Genomic DNA, 18,258 nt, shown 5'->3' with positions numbered 1-18,258 from the left:
GGCTTCATCCTTTCCGGTCGCTTGGAACCGCACTCGTAAGCTCTTTATTTAGTATTTCTTTTTACCAGATATTTTTTATGGCCGTATCAACTCTTTACCCTTCGCATATTTCAGCAACTCGATGGATCCCACCGGTGGTGGAAGGTTTGAACCGGTGGGTTCAGAAGATCTTGGATGTCACGACGCCCGAAACTCATTTGTGGAAAGAACTGGCTCTTAAATACGGGTGGAAAGCCAAAATCATGATAATTTTAATTTACCTTGCTTCAATTTGTTTTTGTATATAGAGAACTTGGTTTAACCCTTCTGACTTGTTCACAAAATTAAGTCTACCTGCGGGCTTTGTTGTTGTCCCTGAGGAGGACGTTTTGGTTGATCTTGCTGATGCAGCGAGGCTGTTTCAGGAAGCACTTACCCGAACAGATATCTCCTAGCTTATTTCGGGCACAAACAGTTCTTTACGGAGTCCCCGACTGGATGATGAACAACCAAAGAGAAGACATTCTCCGCGGCAGGGGAAAAGAATAAGAGGGCAAAGACTGATGCCCCCGAGTCATCTCTGGTGGCGATGATGATTGGTCCTCCTTTCGGGCTGGTCATAGACACCATGATGATTGATGATGATGAAGAAGCTAGTGATGGGGGAGCTTCTCTACATAGAAGGCGACGATCCTCATCATCTCAACATGATGCTCGACCTGTTGAGATTATTACACCAACTGAAGACGATGTCTCGGCACTTTGGGGAGAATTTGATTTGGTAGAAAATGCCAACTCCCGTTTTCGAGCCCTAATTGCTGTAACCGGGACAGGCCTAAACGGGACTAAACGGTAGGCCCATCCCATCCCGTTAACAAACGAGATGAGACGGGACGGGACGAGACGAGACGGGATGGGATGAGACAGTTTCGCGGGCCTTAAGTGGGCCGTCTTTTTTTTAAAAAAAATAATTATTTAAGCATTAAGTTTGGCAACGACTAGTTTTTTGATAATGACTAAGTTTTTAAAATTTGCAGTGACTAGTTTTTTGACTTATTTAATAAACTTAAAACTTAATAAATAATAAAAAAATTAAGAAACTAAGTAAGATTTATAAAATATTAAAACAAAAGACTTGTAATGAAATATTTTTGTAATTATAATATAGTTGTAATTTATTTAATATAATTTCAAGCCATTAAGTAACTAAGTAAGAGTGTAAGACAATTCCTAAAAAAATTCAAGGCTTAGAGCCTTTTATTTTATTAATAGAACTTTCAAATTTCACATACAAATATAATTCTTTTGAAGAGCACCTAATCTACGGAGCCACCTTCTAGGAAGGGTTCTGTTTGAACTAGCCTCTTAATAGCCAATTACAAATTATCATACTAATATTTGTAAGCTCCTATATAAAATATTGAAACTTGAAGAAATTGCCAAAAAAATTGCTCTAAATACTTGACGAATTAATTTAAAGCTTGAAAGTTGCTCCAAAAATTTACCCAAATACTTGAAATTTAGTTGATCACTTGATTGTGAGAAAATTGAGAGAATAATATAGATAGAATGTAAGAGAATTGAGAGAGAATGATTGATTTTTGTGAAAAAAAAAATGAAGAAGGATGGGGTATTTATAGTTAAAAATAGGATCAAAGTGTAATTTAATAAACGTAGAGGTTATAATTAAAGTTTTGAGGGGGGAAGGGGTGTTTTGGGGGGTGGGTGGGGGTGGGGGTGGGGCCAAATATGACCGTTTATAGCCGTTGGGAACGGCTAAATTTGCAATGGAGGCCGTTGCCCAACAACTATATTTCAAAAGAAAAAATTAAAAAAAATACGTGGGACAAACGGGATAGGCGGGACGGGACAGAACGGGATAAACGAGACGAACCTTCATTTATTTGGCGCAGATGAGATGGATAGAGTATTCAGGAGTTGTACTTATGATTAGGGTGTTCAAAACAAACCGAAAAGTCAAATCAAATCGATTTAAAAACTGAATATATTTAATTTAATTTGATATTGAACAAGGAAAAATCGAACCAAACCAACATATAAATATATTTTGTTATATATATTAAAAACTTTATATATGATTTTCCCTTAAAATTATATCTAAATTTTTTGACCCTCTCAAGAGATCTAATATTTGATAGATCTATTATAGTGCATCTATTTCTTTTAGTTTTAAATAATGTTTGGTCCTAACGTGCACAATCACTTTCTTATCAAATTTGTTGAAATGCTTCAATATTTTCATCTGTCGTATTCACAGGTCACAATATAGTAAACCCTTATATCCTCGATTTTGGGATAGTGGTTTTAAAATTAAATGAGAACATTTCATCATATAGATTTCATATATTAATCGTTGTGCTTAATTATTGTAATAGGTTAAGCTTGAAAGAATAAATGAATGAAAGATTATTGTTAGAATAAAAATATAATTATCATGTGTTACAATATTTTTGTCATAAAAATATTTTAATGAATTATATGTTTGTCAATGTTCTATTATAACAAAATATAATTGACTTATCCAAATTTCATCCATAATTCTAGCAATTAAATATTGAATTTATATATATGTAACAACAAAAATGAAAAACTTCAACGAGATCACCAAAAACGATCTAACAAACTGATAGAGTTAGTTCGATTTTTGATTTTAGTAAAAATCAAGTCAAATCGATCCATGAATACCTACTTATGACTCTAGTGAAATTATAGATGAATCATAGCTTGATGGTATTAATGGAGGTTGTTGGATATTATTGGAGAAAAAGAATAGTGGTTAGGTGTATTTAGATATCTTGTAAGACCATAAGCTGTATAGATAGCATATGAATAAAGTGGCAATGCTTTGGGTGAGTATTGGCATTTGAGTGGCTTAAGGCCAATACCCAAGTATTGAATTGGATAAATTGAACCATAAATTGTATGGTTAAATTATGATTGGGGTAGATTGACGTTGTTGGGACGTGTTGAGTTATTTGACGCTCAACAAAATTAGGATTATTTTTTCAAAATACATGCTTTAAATGCTTTCTAATGTTATTTGAAATGTGAACCTATATTTGTGGGGGCGAACAATTTTGCATCACACCATGATTTGCAAACTATATATATATATATATATATATATATATATTTATAAATTATCTTGTTAAATATATGATATGTATTCAATTTTACATAATTTCAAATTATGATTTTATGAAAGATATCTTGTATACAATTTGAAATATTTTTTGATAAATTCAATATATATGTTGAAACCCATAAATGACTTGATTATAAGAGCATGAAATTAGGCCATATGTTCCATAATTTTATATAAGGTTGTAAATGGTCCATAGTCCCAAGTTCGAATATATAAGTTGAGGCCAATAATGCTTAGATTGTTATATAAAAATTTGGGAGTTATCATAAGATAACAAAGAAGGTTTGTATGGTTTCAAACGGGTCAACGTTTATCGAAAAACACACATACTAATAAATGAATAGGCTCAACTTAACTAATTTGTTGGTTAGAGTTAGGCTTAGATATCCTTTTAACTCTTTTAGAACTTAGATTTTTGTGCCGACATTTTGAAAGTCCATTCAACTGAATGATTAGGTCAGGAGCTTTTGAACTTTATAGCCCATGAGGTTAGGCCAAGTTATCTATTTTGATAATTGTATCTCACAACCACCAAACACAATAATATATTAATCTTAAGTCGACTAAAATTAATCCTTTAAATAAATTTTTTTTGTTCAAACTTCACAATTAAGTTACATAAAATGGAGGGACAAAAGAAAGTAGTTAGTATCGGGTTTGTCTAGTCCGGTTTACATCTCATACGTAGTTTGCGAGTTATTGTATAGTGAGCAAGTTATTCAATGCGCACCCGGAGCATAGCAGCTGCGATTTTCCTAAAAATTTTTTTAAAAAAATAAGTGTTATGTTATCATTAATATGATATATTAGTCAAGTTTAATATCTTCTATTGTCAAACTAGTTATTGTAAACAACTAGTAAACAATATATATCAAATCTAATGGAGAATCTTAACTTTAAACTTGCAGGTTACAACAAAAAAAGTTAGGACAAGTGCAGACATACAAAAAAACGGTAGAAGGTTATTTTGGTAAAAACGAAACACGCCCCTGCTCCTGCTGCTTATAACACTGACGATAGCGTCAAGAAAAGATATTTTGGCTCAGCCTCTGTACCTCCGCTTCCGCTTCAGCTTCAGCTTCGCTGTAGTTACAATTTTCTCTTGCTTTAACGAGGTAACAAAACTTCTTAACCCTCTCATGTATCAGATCTACTATGTTTTTCCTATTTTTTCCAGATCTATTTAACCGTTTAAAAAATCAATTAAAGATAAAGGGACACGGTAAATCTAAGATCTGTCTTCTTGACCTTGATTCTAAGATATGATTTTAATTTTATGTGGATCTCTGAATATTTTTTTTTGTCTCAGGAGAATAGAGAAATCTGAACCCTATAACCCGCTATTCATTATTTTTAATTTAATATTGTTGTTTAGTTTCGTTAAATATTTTAGACGATTTATTTTGTGTAGATTGAAAAAGTGATTTCTTTGTGTTGGTGTCTAGGGTTGTCAAAATTGACCACGACCTGTTCAACCTGCCCAAATTTTAATGGGCTTGGTGAATTATTAATTTACCTGTCACCCAAATTAATCCGTTCAAAGATAAATCAGCTTGGTACTAGTATATTTGGTGCCTGAACTTCCACATAAGCTAAATGGAATAAACATTTAGGCTTTTAGAATAACATGGTGATATATTTAGTGGAAAATACATTTTTCTTGCCACAATTTTCTTTTAAGCATGTATTGTGTGGAAAGACTTGTACTTCTGTACAGGGATAAGTGTGAGAATTAGAAACTCTGATTTTATGTTAACAGGCAAATTATTTAGTATCGGAATGAAATTGATCGGAATCAATATAAAGGATTCATATAGTTGATTCCAGCTAATTTGGGAATGGGGTATAGTTGATGATTGGTTGATGCATTGTGGGAGCAATATTGTCTTTGTTAGTTATTAAATTGGGTCCTGGAAATACAGTGGTATATGGAAGAACTTGGGCTGATTTTTTCTTGGCTATTTGCGTTGCATTGTTATGTTTTGATAAGCTGAACTTGTTTCTTGTTTTATAAAGTTAAACGTGTAACTTAAGCTTTTGAATGGAACTTTATCTTTCTTGATTTTATTCAAAATTTACTTTTGATTGATCTTTGGACTTAAAACCAAGTCATCTATTAAAAGTAAAACTCAAAAGATTTGAAATGGCATGAAAAAATACTAGAAGTTGAATGAAAATCATGGTAAAATTTTAGTAGGTTTGACACTCAAATAGTGAAAAAAAATAAATACTCAAATAGTGAAAATAAATAAATAATGATCTTTCTGGGATGATGTATGTAACCATTGCTGAAATTCAAGAGAAATCAAGTGTCCTCAGAAAAGCAACAATTCCCAAGTTCACTGGGTATGTTAACTTTTGAAAAAAGAAACTGTAATTTGTTGTATGTTATAGTATCTGTTTTATTGGCCGCCTCAAGCTTTTGGCAGGAAGTTTTCATTTTAGGTGGAATATATCTAGCAACTATTACGCTATTGTCAAACAATTTATCACGTGTTACTTCAAATGCTCTGCATCGCTGATTAAGGTCATCTAACTCATCATACGATGACTAAGATGAAAAAATATTTGAAAGAATGCGCAAGATGATGCATGATTGCTGGCATTCTTAACTGATGTTTTGCTGTGTACTGATGAAGTACATTATGTATGCTGGAAGTGGACTAAATTGATTTGTTTCTCTTCCCTTTTCACCAACAATGTTTCTTGTATGATCTCAGGGTGGAAAGAGTCTTGACATCTTCTACTCAGGCGGGATGAGGCCAATTTTCTGTGGGAATGTTGAATATAACGCCAGACAGTCAGAGTTGGAGAGGCTTTTCAGAAGATATGGAAAGGTGGATAGGGTGGATATGAAATCTGGTATGCCTCGACAGTCTTGATTTTATGTGTATAATTTATTTCTAACATGATATTGTGCTATCTATTTGGAAGCTCTTATTGGTTATTTGGTTGAGTTTCCTCTGGACAAGAACTATTTATCTGGATTCTGGAATGACCTTTATGTCCTCAATCTCTGTCCTGCAAGATTATACATGTTACTATACCAAAAAAGGAGTTTATGTGAGACGAATTGGGTATATGATTAACTAGCTTCAAATAAAGCCTTCTTGCTGCAGTGGTGTTATTTCGATATATTTTACCTTGTTATTTTTAATATATTATCCTCTATGTTGTGGGTGAGTTTGGATCATGTATCTGATGGTCCTGCAGTAAGGTGCTTGAATATGACCGTCTAGTGGGATGGTGGAAGATTTCACTTCCATTTATTTGGACAGTTTTTTATTTGGTTGAGAGTTACCTCCATGCAACTGCAAACTGAGGCATGAAATAAGTTGCCAAAGTGTTCGTCCGGCTAATTGCGTATCAAACCTGGACATACAATACACCATGTTCTATCCAATCTGAGGAAAACAGTTCTTATGTAACTTATTACCTGGCAAGCTTCGACTAGGTTCTATGATGTCCGGCTACAGATGTTTTTGATAACAAGCAACTAGTAAAGCTGATGTGCTGGCAAAACAGTTGATTCATGAAACAAGGAGTAGCTCCTACCAGCTACAGTAAAAAGATGTCACCTGAGTATGGTAAGTCTAGAGTTTCAGAAGTCCCACCGGCACTTATCCCATACATTCAACTGTCCAAGGACTTGAATAGTTGGTTTGCTAGGGGACACCACGTTCATGCTTCACATTGTAACAGCACTATGCCGATGGGCTGAATATCTGTTCAGATCATTTGACTCAACAGCAGAAGATGTGTAGTTTCTTATGGGTGTTAGGATATGTTTACAAAGAAGTGTATTTAAGTATAAACCCCCATACTCAATTATTCTTTGGCGCAGGATAACATTGCAATGTCCATACTATCATGGCTGATGGACGGCGTCTCATTTCATTTCCTAGCTGTGACAAGTGTTCTCTTCTTGTCTCCTAGAAGAGCTCTCTGATCCATCATGGCATCACAATCATACATTTTCCTCAGTCACTATTGCCCTCCATTTCCCAGCCTTCATTTTACAGACTTGTCACAACTCACAATGCCGACCTCGATGCTGAGGCAGCAGATTAAAATGGAGAAGGCACTTTCTTTACATTGTTCCCTCATGTGACATGCACCTTTACTTGAAATCTGTTAGTCCACCACCAAAGGTCTGTTACTGATTTTACTGGTAAAATTTTTTCTAGATTTGACAGAGTGGTCATTTTTATGATTGAGATGTAAAGTTAAGATGGTTTACATAATTACATCTCTGTTTGATGGGAGTTTTTTTTTCATTTTTTTGAATATTGAGGAATATTTCACTTGAGGATTCTTGTTCTCATTTCCTTAGTTTTTATTTAATCTTTGGTGTTTCCTGGGGTGGGATTTCAGGTTTTGCTTTTGTTTATATGGACGATGAAAGAGATGCAGAAGATGCTATTCGTGGACTTGACCGAATAGAATTTGGTAGAAAGGGCCGCAGACTTCGCATTGAGTGGTCAAAGGTAATCCATTTGTTGTCTTCAGATCCCTCTCCCCTGAAAATCTTCAAGTTCACTTGGTAATCTCAATGGCTATGCTGCAGGAAGAGCGTAGCAGTAGGAGGCCAGAGAGCTCTAGGAAATCTTCATCTAGCGTCAAACCTTCGAAGACTTTGTTTGTCATAAATTTTGATCCACATAATACTAGGAGCAGGGATATAGAGAGGCACTTCGATCCGTATGGAAAAATACTCAATATAAGGATTAGAAGGAATTTTGCGTTTGTCCAATATGAAACGCAGGAGGATGCTTCTAGAGCCTTGGATGCTACACACATGAGGTATCTTCTTATTATGAGTTGTTATAATGTGATTACTTATCAAACTTTTTCCTAGTTTTCCATATTTTCCACTGCCATAGTTGACCAACCTTTGTTGTTCATGTTTTGCTTTCTGATGCAGTAAACTGATGGATCAAGTCATTACAGTTGAATATGCAAATAAAGATGATGATGACAGGAGAACTGGGTTTAGTCCTGATAGAAACCGTGATAGGGGTGGTCTCAGGAGAGGTTATGACCGAGATCGATCTCGGAGTCCTTATGGAAGAGAGAGGGGAAGTCCTGATTACGGTCGTGGTCGGGTCCGTAGCCCAAGTCCACTCCGTCATGGTAGGTCAAGTCCTGATTATGGTCGTGGCGCTAGTCCAAATCCCAATCATAGGGAAAGGAATTCTGAGTATGGTCGTGGCCATAGTCCAAGCATGAGAAAGGAGAGGAACCCTGATCAAGGAAATGGTCATAGCCCAAACCCTAGGAGGCTGAGAGCTGGTTCTGAAAATGGCCATGTGAGCAGTCCACCGGAGGAAGGAATGTTGGATGATCGTAGAGCCAGCCCTAGTCCTCCAAGGGGGAGGAGAGAGAAACAGAGCCCAGATGGTTATCGCGGTCGCAGCCCAAGGTCTAAACCTGAAGAAATTGATAGTCCTGGATATGCTGCAGCAGAAAGCCCTCTTCCAGAACGACACAGGAGGTTTGCACATTGTTTTCTCTTTTTTTAGCTCTTGGTTCTGCATATCTGTGCTCTGTGGTACAGTTCCTCAATTACTTTCTTGCTAATAAGCTTCGCAAGTCATCTTATTTGTTTCTAATGCAGCGATTCACCTCCAGCTAGAGAAAGATCTCGCTCCTAATTTGTTCGGCATCAGCCTCTGACTTTGGAGTCATATGTGGAGGGACGGTCCCCTTGCTGAGTGGTGCTGTAGAAGTATGCTTTAAGCAGCTGGAACATCAAAATTTCATGTCTTTGTTTGCATTTCATATGTTCAAAATTCCAGTCACTCTAGCATGGCTTTGACAATTGGTCTCGTACTTGAAATAGACTTGCTAGTATTACTTGTTCTGTTTTGAAGTTGAAAGTCCCATTGGTAAAACTTGGATCGCGCATTTGAGTTGAGCGAAAAAACAATTTGCTTAATATTTAGTTTGGGTGATTTTAAAACGTTCTGTAGTAATTAAAGTGCGTCTAGCTGAGGCATCTGCATCTCTTTGATGAAGATTAATTGGCATCTGAAGCAAAATGAAAACCAAAAACCTATGTTAAAGCAAAAGACATGGGAGTAGTACATAATTGTTTTAAGTTTTAACTAATCAAGACATTAATACATGCACATGGAAATATTCTAAGTCGACATTTCTTAATTATTAACGAGCAAATTAAGAAGCAATCCCTTGTATCCAATTAAACTATGTCACATTAATTAAGAAGCACTCCCTCGTTCGTTTTGGCTATACTATCTCCGTTTCAATTTATGTGAACTCATTTGATTGGGCACGAAGTTTAAGAGAAGATTTTTAAATTTGTGGTGTAAAATGAGGCACATATATTTTATGTGGCTATAAATCATTGTATAAAGTTAAATTGTTTCCAAATAGGTATAGATGTCATTCTTTTTGACACGGACTAAAAAAGACAATACGGTACCTTTTTTAGGTGTGTAAAATGTGTATGAGACAATAATTATTTATCGAGCATTAGTCCCTTATTTTAGCCTTTCAAACTTTATAGACAGACTGTCTTGTCCGAGACGAATCTCAAATTTTCCTTTTAAAACAATGATCACGTCGGATTTTCTACACATTCAAAGTTACAAATATTGCCGTTACTTCAAAACTAAACTTTGCCTTGCAAGAACTGTCAAAATCATCAAACAACCTTAGCACCAAAAGTGTTTACATACATCAGTTATAATGCTTACCCAGCTAAGCTGTCAATTTTTATGACAAACGAATAAAACAATGCCACGTACAAATACAATAGCTCAACTGAAACGTGTCCTTATGACAACCTGCTACAAACAGTTTCATAAGGGTTACCCACCGGCTACAACCGGTCACTGTGCGCAGCAATTCCCGCTGGGTATAAAAATCCCAATCAAATTTTGTCGCTCGCTGAAATTCTACTAGTTGCTTGTTACAAGGTTTTTAGCTCTTTTTTCCCCTGTGTTCTAAAATTTTAGCTAGCTAGGAGTATAATCTTTTTTACCCATCTAACTGTAAAGTGTTGATCTTTTTCTCTTTCTTTTTTGTTCCTTTTGTTGCTCTTTTGATATAATTGTATAAATTGAGTAATTTTCCTAGTGATCCCACGTTTTGGGTACCTGTAAATGTGTCTTAGTAATTTATCCGTGTAATTTAGCTGTAATGCGGGGTATAATTTCTTTTACTGCTGCTATTTTAATTTATATGTTCATAATTGTATACTATTTCCTCATAAGTCATAGCATGATTGATAATGATTTTTCATTCTGCTATCCTTTGGATATCTAATTTAAGTCTTTAATTACTTGTTTAGTTGGGTTCATAATTTGTGAGTTGGGTAGGAGACATGTCAGAAAGGAGAAGATTTTTGGTACGTGTATTATTGTTAAATTTGTTGAGAAATGTTTTGTTATAGCTGCTAATTAGATATCTTCTATCCTTTTTTTAATGTTGCTCAGAAGTTTACCAGATTTAAGTCTTCCATTGCTCGCATTTTTTGTCATATCATCTTAATTGGGTTCATCATTTGCAAGTTAGATAGCAGATAGTCAAATTGGAGAACATTTTAGAGCTGTATTTGGTTGGTGAAGAAGAATTATAGTTCAATAGTTTGCTACTATTTCTTAGGTTGTTTGGATGAAAATTTTCTTCCAACTTTTTGCATAAGAGAGCTACTTGGATCCCCGCCAGCAAGAGCCGGTGCATCCAATGGTGCCTTCTCGGGTGGCTGGAGAGGTGGAACACTCATCTTCAAGTTCTGGTATCTTTTACCAAGGAGATCAGCAGTCTCAAGTTGCGGGTAATTCACGCACGTGGTCATCTCTCGAGGATGAATCAAATTGTTTACCTGGAAATGTGCAGTCAAGCATGGGTCCTGTTTCTGGGGATGTTAGTAATACAGTTTTGAATAGTGTGGAAAGCTCAGGTCCAAGTTTTGGCACGAGTTCTTTGGTTACAGATGCCAATTCAGGACTTTCAGGAGGTCCTCGGTTTCAGAGAAGTGCCAGCATTAGTGCAGAGTCCTACATACGGTTGCCTGCATCACCTATGTCGTTTTCCTCCAATAATATTAGCATCTCTGGTTCATCAGGCATGTATGGATCCTCTGTAGTTCAGCAAAAGTCTAATCAAGAACCAAGAGTTCCTGAATCTTTCCGTCAAGATCATGTTGCTCTGTCCCATATGCAAAAGAAACCGCGTTTAGACATCAAACAGGATGATATACAGCAGCAAGTTCTGCAACAGTTATTGCAGAGAAAGGACCCTTTGCACCTGCAGAACCCCAGCCCTCAGTTACAAGCCTTGATCCAGCAGCAGGGGTTAAGGCAACAGCAGCAACAGCTGTTGCACTCAATTTCACCAATCGAGCGCGCCCAGCTATTTCAGCAGCAGCAACAGCTGCAGTTAAGGCAACAACTTCAACAACAAGCAGTGCAGCCTGTATCAGCCATGAAACATCCCTCCGATAGTGTCTTGTGCTCTCGGCGGTTAATGCAGTACCTGTACCATCAGAGACAACGACCTCCTGTGAGTGAACTTGTTTTTCATTATGAAGAAGGCTCCATCTAAAAGAATCTCATGTGTCTCATTTGTTTATTTGATTTGTTAAATTTCTGTTAGGATAACTCAATTGCCTATTGGAGAAAGTTTGTAGCTGAATATTATTCCCCACGTGCAAAGAAGAGATGGTGCTTGTCGTTGTATGATAACATTGGGCATCCTTTGCTTGGTGCATTACCACAAGCTAACGCGGTATTATTATTATTACTACCATTTTTTCCTTTTTTTTTTCTTGAAAATTAAAATTTTGGTTCTTAAGTCTAGGAGCGACGGTACTATGACTTATGGCTATTAGCTGATGGAGTTGTGTATGTTAGGGTTTTCTTCAAAGAGAATGATGTGGACAGTATATCTGCTTTTTTATGTCTTACTTGTAATGTCATTTGCACCTATTTGCTCAATACAATGTGTATTGCTGTATGGTTTTCCATTTCCTTAAGTCAGTCTTCCCCTGAACCCCTTTTTAAACTAATTTCACAAGTATCATGTTGTAACATGTTCACTTGTTCCTTATTTTCCAGCAGGATGAATGGCATTGTGATATTTGCAGTTCAAAATCTGGAAGAGGATTTGGTGAGTGGGTCAATTAGTCATCTCATTTTCGATTATTAGTCATTTATTTAAAGTTGACACATTAGCATAGGTAGGTTCAAGTGATGAAACTCTGGTGCTTGTTATGTCATGGTCTAGATTCTCTCAATTCTGTCACTTTTGAGTAGTGTCAATTAACTTATAGGGTATTCTTCGTAAATTGAGTTTAGAACACCTACACAATAGGAGATCGTCAAACTTGATAATATTTGCTTGGAGGGCTTGAGGAAATTCATCCAGTGTATGTGCATCGCATTTTGTGTGCATGCAACATTAGATTTAAGTTGATGTGGCACACTATATTTTCATAGTTACCCTGTAATGTCTACTTTAAATCTTAGGGAGGCATGACAAAAGTTGTTAACTTGTCTGCTTCAAATAACTGTTATGATGGAACAATTTATTGAAGAAGCTTCACTTATTCCCATAATACATAGAGAATTTCCTGAAAGAACTAAACCTTTGAAATCTCAGCTTGTGAATTTGTACAAGTGTGGCATTAAAATGCATGAATGATCATTGACTAATGTATATAATTCCTAAAATGAGATATACAAGGGCTTGAGGAAATTCATCCAGTGTATGTGCATCGCATTTTGTGTGCATGCAACATTAGATTTAAGTTGATGTGGCACACTATATTTTCATAGTTACCCTGTAATGTCTACTTTAAATCTTAGGGAGGCATGACAAAAGTTGTTAACTTGTCTGCTTCAAATAACTGTTATGATGGAACAATTTATTGAAGAAGCTTCACTTATTCCCATAATACATAGAGAATTTCCTGAAAGAACTAAACCTTTGAAATCTCAGCTTGTGAAGTTGTACAAGTGTGGCATTAAAATGCATGAATGATCATTGACTAATGTATATAATTCCTAAAATGAGATATACAAGTGCTGTCTCCAAATTAGAGGTTCAAAATTTCCAGATCATTTTAAAGGAACTCCCCCACCCCCTCCAAACCCCCAAAACCAACAACTCTCAAAAGGAAAGAAGTTAAGAAGCCTGAGTGACTAGTCAAACCTCTTCTTGCTAGCTAGAAGTAACACATGACTATTTTTCTATAGAACCTGGAACTTAAGCGGAAACAACAACAACAAACCCAGTAGTTTCCCACAAGTGGGGAACTTAAGCGGTAACCTATATCTAAAATCTGACGGTACTCTTCATACAGTATTTTGTGTAGCATGAGATATTGGTGGAAGATAATCTTTTGTTCAGTAGAAGATTGTGAACCTTACACATGATATCATACAAAACAGTGATTCTTGGCACATTAACATCTCCTTGCTGGCCATCTCAAGGTGGAAAATGTGTTCTACTGCCACAGTGTGGTTGTCCACTTGTCCTGTTTTCACCGTAAGCTCAGTTGCTAGAATGTATGTTGGAGTGATAAACATCTTGAAACTAGAAGCAGCAATTAACCTAAAATTTGTTAGAGTAAGATAAGTGTTGCTAAATTGGCAAGTAAAACTATAGAGGTAAAGTATTTCACAGCAATATCATCTGACTCTATGACTCTAAATAAAAGGAATTTTTTCCCTCTCGTGCCACATATGGTATTTGGGCTCTGCAAAAAAAGAGAAAAAGGAAAATGATATAGATTTAATTGCTCAGTTAACAGTTTTGTAAATGTAAATTACAAAACTTTTTATGATGATCGGATTGCGGCTCTGCAAAAAAAGAGAAAGGAAAATGATATAGATTTAATTGCTCAGTTAACAGTTTTGTAAATGTAAATTACAAAACTTTTTATGATGATCCGGATGCAATCATAGAAGTTTTAGGCTCCTTATAAGAAGAACAAGGAGTTATGTTTTTTTGGTTTTTGTTTCTATCTTCTCATGAAGTAAATTTTTTCTTCCAGTAAAAACTCTGCTGATGATTTGATTAATATATTGGATATGTTACTTTCTCAACCCAAAAAAAAAAGTAAATGCCCTTTTCGCGCAGAAGAAAAAAATTTCATAAAAAGCCTTGAACTTTCTGTGAGAGAATGATGCATATTGCTTCAACCTCTGAGTTTCCAATTATCATATTTTGGAATGAGTTGAGTCTTGGACTCCTCATTCCATCACCTACTACTTGCTTTGCATTCTCACTTGCTCCTTGTTTGGTGGTTTCTAACAGAGGCAACTTTTGAAGCACTTCCGAGGCTGAATGAAATCAAATTTGGCAGTGGTGTTATTGATGAACTATTATTTTTGGATTTCCCACGTGAATGTAGATTCCCTTCAGGACTAATGAAGCTGGAATGCGCGAAAGCAGTTCAGGAAACTGTATATGAACAACTTCGTGTGGTGCAGGAGGGCCAACTTCGAATTATTTTCAGTTCTGATTTAAAGGTACATTGAAAGATACAATCGCCTTATAAGGGATCAGTGGCTCTATAATAGTAGATTTATATGATTTCCTTTACCAGATATTGTCATGGGAATTCTGTGCACGGCATCATGAAGAGCTTCTTCCTCGAAGATTAGTTGCACCACAGGTACATGAGCTCTTAAAAGTTATTCTGGTTCTTCTGCAGAGATGTCCCCTCCAAGTACATGATGTACTCATTCGAAGTATTACAGTATTAACATAGATATCTGGCATTTTAGTTTTGATATACACCTTTTTGATGTGTTACAATAAGAGTCTAATTTCTTTTATGTTGTACTTATTTTATAGCATGCAGAAACTATTTGTTCTTCCTTAGAAGCTGTTTGGTAACCAATTTTAGAGGTTTTGGAAAGTATTCCCATGGATGCTTTAGTGCAGTTTTTTCCAGTAGAAAGCTGATGGAATTACAATTTAAAACCTATGGTTCAGTTGAAGTTTGTTCGGTTGCTGTTGAGTTTGATTCCACTGGGATAGCTGGTGGGCAGCACTCTTTATTGGAAGGTCCGGACATTTTGGCTGCAGAACGCAAATAAGTAGTTTCCAATTGTCTTCCTCTGGCTACTAAAACATTTGCAGTCAAGTGAACTGTTTGATCTGTAACTGTTGAGTTTGATTATAATGGGACAGCTGGTAGCGACCCTTCTTTGTTGGACGTTCATTTTTGCGCAGAAGGCAGATAGGAAGTTTGCTATTGGCTTCCACCTAGAGCAGCTAGTGGCCACCCTTCTTTGTTGGAGGCTCCACACATTTTGGCTGCAGAATGGAAATGGGAAGTTTCAAATTGACTTCTTACCGGGGCAGCTAGTGGCCACCCTTCTCTGTTGGAGGTTCTGGACATTTTGGCTGCAGAAGGGAAATAGGAAGTTTCCTATTGACCTACATACTGCCTCTTAACTTAGCAACTTTAAGAAATTTCCTTCTCAATTTCGATCGTCAGTCTCTCGTAGATTAACTGTTTGAGCATACAATGAATGAGCAACCATTTCATTATTTGCAACTTGTCATCATATGGCATTCTTGTCTGCAGGTAAATCAGTTACTGCAGGTTGCTCAGAAATGCCTGACTACATTAACTGAAAGTGGATATAATGGAGTTTCTCATCAGGACATCCAAGCAAACAGCAATATGTGAGTAACAAGTTACTGAGGTTACTGATGATGTTACTCTAATTTTCATTCACGTTGCTTGATCTATTGGTATATGTTCTAACTCTCGTATTGGATTCCGTTTTTTTCCTGTGACTGGCATCTTTTACTTGTGTTGAGTACTCTCACTTATTTGTTTTTACTCTCTGTCCTACGTTGCTCCTTTGATATCTTTTGTGGTGCACCCTTACAGTACGCTACTTCATTTTTGTTTTTTGTGCTGCTAAATTTGAATCATATCCATTAAAAAAAGTTCATTTGGTTTACAAGTTAAGGAGAACACTTGATTCGTATATGAGACATGTTGGATGATTGTTTGCTTTCGTGAAGTCTCTTTTTCAATCCCAGGGTACCTAGTGGCTAAAGCAGTTTTTGCTTGGGGGATTGGCATTTTGCGAATATCTGACTATGTATTGTTCGCTACTGGTGGAGTTCATGTTCTCTCCACTTGATGCAATTGGTTCAAACTACAATTCTACATCACATTGTTTGATGCTGAAGTTTATTCACTTTAGGGTCGTCTCAGCCGGACGTCAGCTTGCCAGGAGTTTGGAGATGCAGTCCCTTAATGATTTGGGATTCTCCAAAAGGCATATGAGGTGCTTACAGGTAGTTTGAATATGTTGACTTTAAAATGGGAGGGAGAATTCTGCTCCTCTTTTCCGTAAATTAAAAGAGTATTGGCTCTTTAATTTGGCATGCTGATGTCATTTGATGTTCAGATAGCTGAGGCTGTGAACAGCATGAAGGACTTAATGGACTTTTGCAGAGATCATAAAGTTGGGCCATTTGGTAATTTCCCTTTTTTCCATTATCGAACTGTTATGATATATATGATAGATTTGTAATTCGTGGAGTTATTTTTCCCTTATGGGGAGAAAATTGACTATGCCAACACTCTTTTTGCAGAGGGCTTAAAGAACTTCCCACGGCATGTTACTGCAGCTAAGCGTCAGGTGCTAACTGATCACAGTGCACTGAGCAAGCTTATGGCATTGCATCCGGGGCTTAATGGCCAGATAGACAATAATCAGCACATGGATGGTCGGAGAACTTTAAGTGGCTCCGCACAAGCTGCTCCTGCACTGACAAACTACCAGAATATGCTTATGCGGCAGAACTCGATGAATTCAAACCCAATGGCAGTTCGACAAGAGGCTGCTTCTTTCAGTAATTCAAATCACTCTCGATCTACATTGTTGCAAGGGTTAAATGGTGTATTGCAAGGAATCTTGTCGAACTTACCTGTTACTGGCCTGTCAAGCAGCAATGTGCAGCAACAACTGCAACCACAACAGCGATTACTGAATAGTAATGGCTTACAGCAACTCCAGCAAAATCATCCTCAATCCTCCCGCGGTAGTCAGGCCTTGCACCAGCAAATGATGCAGCGATTCCTCCAGGATATGAATACTAATAGCAGTGGAGCTGCGCAGAGGTCAGATGGTAATGCTTCTAGGGAAGGACTTGGTTTTGGAAACAATAGTTGTGCAACCACTACAAATGAGTCAAGCGCTATAGGACCCACCCCCTGCAGAAGTAACAGTTTCAAAGCGGCTTCTAGTCGTGAATCATCTGTTGGTGCTGGCAACTGTAGTTTCAGCGAGAAAGCTCCAGATTTTCGCCCGAGTGTTCATCAATCAGATGAAGTGGTTCCAGATATAACACAGGAGTTCACTGAAAATGGTTTTTTTAGTGATCTTGACAACATGAATTATGGATGGAACGAGTGACTAACATGTTTTGCTCCTTTGGCTTTTTATAAGATAAGAATACTGCCATACATCTTTGTACAGGCTGTTGGGATTAGAGTTTTGTTTTGTTCTGGATCCCCTCTATTTTCTGGTCGTGGGGGCTGTTGTAATGGACTGGAATACATATTAACTGGGTTTTAAAATTCGCTGTAAAATCTTTTGCTCGTTGTTGGGTGAATCCATGCATTAATAGTTATTCTGATGTAAGACTTAAATGACAAGTGAAATCTGAAAAGTCAATGCCCACAAAATCAAGAATACATTTCTTGGTGAAGCTATTCGTCAATTTAGTGTCAAGGCTAACTTTTCTTTTTTCGGTTTGTCACTTGGTAACCTGTACAGCATTGGACAAGACTCAACCAAGATTTGATATGCACTATTTTTTTAAGCTTTCCTCGCAAAACATGCAAATTCAATAATCTCTTGATTCAAAATCATTTACCCTCAGATCTAATGGATGAAATTCGTCGACTGTCTGACAACATCAGAATACTGTGCTGCTTTTCGCGATTCTATCGGGCTTCTCTGGTTCACTTGGTCCTATGTATGGAGAATAATAAACCAATCGATCCTACAATCTTATTGGATTATTTAATTAGGCAATCATTGGTGGGATCAGAAGATTGTATCAGTCAAGAGTAGGTCGTAAGTTTGTTAATAACCCAAGTGGAT

At 36.6% G+C, this 18,258-nt stretch overlaps 2 protein-coding genes across 5 annotated transcripts; both read left to right on the top strand.

Annotated features, from left to right (window-relative positions):
• Nucleotides 1–4,043: 4,043 nt before the first annotated feature.
• On the top strand, nt 4,044–9,107 carry LOC107770246 (serine/arginine-rich splicing factor RS31). 2 transcript variants are annotated; one of them, XM_075221850.1, is made up of 7 exons: nt 4,179–4,260; nt 5,866–6,007; nt 6,990–7,296; nt 7,520–7,632; nt 7,713–7,948; nt 8,070–8,639; nt 8,763–9,107. In XM_075221850.1, the coding sequence occupies exons 4-7, from the start codon at nt 7,537–7,539 to the stop codon at nt 8,797–8,799; spliced, it is 939 nt and encodes a 312-aa protein (XP_075077951.1). In that variant the 5' UTR covers nt 4,179–4,260; nt 5,866–6,007; nt 6,990–7,296; nt 7,520–7,536; the 3' UTR covers nt 8,800–9,107. The 2 variants fall into 2 exon arrangements, with proteins under 2 accessions (XP_016445014.1, XP_075077951.1); XM_016589528.2 differs by lacking the exon at nt 6,990–7,296 and having other exon boundaries at nt 4,044–4,260.
• An 897-nt stretch (nt 9,108–10,004) lies between these two features.
• Nucleotides 10,005–17,858, top strand: LOC107770245 (putative transcriptional regulator SLK2). Of its 3 annotated transcripts, none has more exons than XM_016589527.2 (10): nt 10,005–10,086; nt 10,775–11,674; nt 11,768–11,899; nt 12,232–12,280; nt 14,432–14,646; nt 14,724–14,792; nt 15,714–15,814; nt 16,348–16,441; nt 16,555–16,624; nt 16,742–17,858. In XM_016589527.2, the coding sequence occupies exons 2-10, from the start codon at nt 10,856–10,858 to the stop codon at nt 17,563–17,565; spliced, it is 2,373 nt and encodes a 790-aa protein (XP_016445013.1). In that variant the 5' UTR covers nt 10,005–10,086; nt 10,775–10,855; the 3' UTR covers nt 17,566–17,858. The 3 variants fall into 3 exon arrangements, with proteins under 3 accessions (XP_016445013.1, XP_016445011.1, XP_075077950.1); XM_016589525.2 differs by having other exon boundaries at nt 12,229–12,280; XM_075221849.1 differs by lacking the exon at nt 10,005–10,086 and having other exon boundaries at nt 10,709–11,674; nt 12,229–12,280.
• The last annotated feature ends 400 nt before the right edge of the window (nt 17,859–18,258 follow it).

Source organism: Nicotiana tabacum, chromosome 9, assembly GCF_000715075.1.
Source record: "Nicotiana tabacum cultivar K326 chromosome 9, ASM71507v2, whole genome shotgun sequence".
Classification (NCBI taxonomy): Eukaryota; Viridiplantae; Streptophyta; class Magnoliopsida; order Solanales; family Solanaceae; genus Nicotiana; species Nicotiana tabacum.
This window is presented reverse-complemented; position numbering and strand designations above follow the sequence as displayed.